The sequence below is a fragment of the Panicum virgatum genome, chromosome 7K, assembly GCF_016808335.1.
Source record: "Panicum virgatum strain AP13 chromosome 7K, P.virgatum_v5, whole genome shotgun sequence".
Lineage (NCBI taxonomy): Eukaryota > Viridiplantae > Streptophyta > Magnoliopsida > Poales > Poaceae > Panicum > Panicum virgatum.
In genome coordinates, this window is record NC_053142.1 from 23,206,333 (window position 1) to 23,209,474 (window position 3,142).

The following is a 3,142-nucleotide window of genomic DNA, read 5'->3' on the forward strand; positions in this document are numbered from 1 at the left end:
TTGCGCGCATCCCCATGGACGACACCAGATGTCGTGGCTCTAGGAGAGGGCCACAGTCGGGTGGCGGAATGCACCCGCCTAATCCCAGAGGGTGGTTACCCGGGGAGTGCAAGCTATCCCTCAGATCTACTCATGGTGCAAGAACACAAGAACACTCGGGGATTTAGAGTGGTTCGGGCCGCCGGAGCGTAATATCCTACGTCCACTGTGAGATGTTTTGTTCTTGTATCTGTGGATGAGTCTATCTTCTGCCTCCAAGTCCTTTCCTCGACTTGAGTCTTTCTCTAGCGGGCGTCCCCCTTTTACAGCGCAAGGAGGACGCGTACACAAGCGTTGGACCCCGACAGGTGGGCCCAACAAGGATGTATAGTATATATAAAAAATAGGCACTAATGGAGCTACAGTGGTTGAGAATCTCTTCCTCAATACGCTTCATCGCACTGTCGACTCTCTGACCGAGGGGAGTCTTCACTTGTCCCATCGGCGAGGCGCCCGTTGAGGCAGTGTAGGTTGCGGCGTAGACTGTTGGGTCTACCACATAGGCGTTATGATACTCCGTTGCCGAGCAGTCGTGTCTAACTGGCATAGCAGACTGTCACGCATGGCATGGGTGGTGCCAACGGCTATTCTGAGTGCCTTGGTAACGCACGATCAATAGTACAGCCTGGCAAATGTCTCCTCGGGCTCTGCTGTGGCAGAGCGCACTTAACGTCTCCCGTATTGAATGAGGTAGGTGGGCGAGTTTTCCCGAGGAAGCTTGGTGGCCGCGCGCGCGTGCCTGCGGCCACGGATACGTGGTGGATCCGGACCCCCCCAGGCGGGGTGTCTGCTCCCTTCCCGAAGAGGGGTCCGGATAGTATATGGGGGTCCGGGACCCGGTGGGAGGTCCGGGGCCCCCGGCCGTTTTGGCCCTGAGCACCCTCCGGGCCACGTGGCGACACCGGACCCATCCCTGAGCGGGAAGCGGGTCCGGGACCGTTGGTCTGGTGATGTGGAGCCGGACCCCAGGGGTCCGGCTGCCCAGTTCCTTAGGGCGCAGCCATGGATAACTACGTGAGTCTTGGCACAGCAAGAGGGGGCACCCTAGTCCAGACGTACCGACAACAGTGATCTTGGTTGGTGGAGAATGGTTTTGAAGAAGTCCATCTCTATTATTAACGAGTGGTTAGAAAATATTAAGCCACGAATGGCTGCGTAGAATCCGTACTGCACTGTGTAAGGCATCAACTATATTTTTAGCTTATTCATGAATATGTTTTCCTTGTCAGATTGGTGAACTCAAGAAGCTAGTCGATGAAGGGAAGATAAAATATATCGGGTTATCTGAACCATCCGCATCCACAATAAGAAGAGCTCATGCAGTCCATCCTATATCTGCAGTTCAGATTGAGTGGTCGCTATGGTCCAGAGATGTGGAAGAAGAAGTGATTCCTACTTGCAGGTATCCACGGACAGTGAAACATAAGAGTTGTACCGTAAAAAAATTGAAAAATTGAAATTTTGAATTATGTACTTTCCGTGACAATTTCAGAGAACTTGGAATTGGGATCGTGGCTTACAGTCCACTGGGCAGAGGGTTCTTTTCTAGTGGGTCAAAAATGGTTGAGTCACTGTCCGACGATGACTACCGCAAGGTGAACTCCAACTGATACCTATGGAAATTGATTGAGCTCCACTAGCAAGTTAATTTATATTTATCCATTATTTTTTACTTTTCAACAAATTTTGGAGATATTTCATGAATTTGTCGGTCAATTTTACTACATTGTAAGCATAACCTAAAAATGTGTGTATTTACCATTTCCTTGATCTCAGATACCTTTTTGGATCCTGCTCATCCATTTCTATGTATATCAGTATATAATGGTTCCATATAAAAAGAATCATATATAGAAATGTGATTAATTAATTGCTTGTTTCTAACGGGAATTTCATACTTCTCCAGTTTATTCCTCGATATCAACCAGAGAATCTCGACAAGAACATCCAGATATTTGAGCGTGTCAACTCGATGGCAGCAAGAAAAGGATGCTCCACATCACAACTCGCATTGGCTTGGGTTCACCATCAGGGAAGCGATGTTTGCCCGATACCAGGCACAACAAAAATTCAGAATTTCAATGACAACGTTGGAGCACTGTCTGTGAAGCTGACACCAGAGGAGATGGCTGAGCTGGAGTCATATGCTGCAGGTGAAGTCCAGGGAGACCGGAACGCTGTACTTATGGACATCATATGGAAGGATTCCGACACCCCGCCATTGTCATCTTGGAAACTTGAGTAGCGAGATTACATGTATCTTCAACTGCGTTTGTTGCCGTACCTTTAAATGTGTAGTTGAAGCTTAAATAGTTGAAACCCCTGGTGGCTGGTGTGATGAATAAGCTGGTTTCGTATATCTGTAATTTAACTTTAAAACCCCTGGTGCTCTGAATAAGCATGTGCACTGTATTGTAGTCGGTGCTCATTGAAGTATTGAACTGAATTTTGAATAAAAAACTGTGAAATCGGATCTTTTCTACGTTGATTCACCTCATCTATTTGGGCCAGACCATTGTCAGCACACATGAACCATAAATATAAGCCTAATCTTCTTTCTGAAGAAAAAGAGTTTATGGGCTTCTTGTGGGCTCTCTCTTCTTGATGAAAGGAACAAATATAATAGAAGGCCCTAGCCCAGATAAGTATAAAGGCCCACTATACGTTCATTATTGGTTCATCATGGATCTTTCGGTTCACTTAGCTCTTCTGCCATGATCTAAAAAAAAAAACTTAGCTCTTCTGCCTTCCCTAAAAAAAACTCTTCTGTCCCTTTTCTGCAAAAAAGATGGTTTTGGAGTATCAAGCTGGTAAGTTTTGTTGTCTTTTGGATGACATTATTCGATTGGGACTTCGGCCTAGGGAGAAACCCAGTTCTGAAATTTTGAAATAAAGCCAGTAACTACTTTCTGTCAACCACAATTAACATGGTTAATTAGTCCTTTACTAATGGTTTCCAATGATACCTACTTCAGCGTTGCAAGGTTAAATAGTACAGTTAATAGTAAGTCAAATATTTAACATTAAAAATTTACAATATATCAAATGCATGTTTGTTTGATCACTTTCCAGCCACTGACTACAATATATAGAATTACTATTT

General features: G+C 45.4%; 1 protein-coding gene across 1 annotated transcript; it reads left to right on the forward strand.

Annotated features, from left to right (window-relative positions):
- The first annotated feature begins 1,041 nt into the window (after positions 1 to 1,041).
- LOC120640019 (probable aldo-keto reductase 2) lies at positions 1,042 to 2,525 on the forward strand. The gene is made up of 4 exons (XM_039915921.1): positions 1,042 to 1,053; positions 1,269 to 1,441; positions 1,532 to 1,634; positions 1,946 to 2,525. Exons 1-4 carry the CDS (start codon positions 1,042 to 1,044, stop codon positions 2,282 to 2,284), a joined length of 627 nt encoding a protein of 208 aa, XP_039771855.1. The 3' UTR covers positions 2,285 to 2,525.
- Positions 2,526 to 3,142: the final 617 nt, after the last annotated feature.

Excerpts from the sequence above, each read along its gene's own strand:
- LOC120640019 (XM_039915921.1), top strand. Across the intron at positions 1,442-1,531 it reads GAAGTGATTCCTACTTGCAG|AGAACTTGGAATTGGGATCG; the intron begins GTATCCACGGAC and ends TGACAATTTCAG. Across the intron at positions 1,635-1,945 it reads CCGACGATGACTACCGCAAG|TTTATTCCTCGATATCAACC; the intron begins GTGAACTCCAAC and ends ATACTTCTCCAG.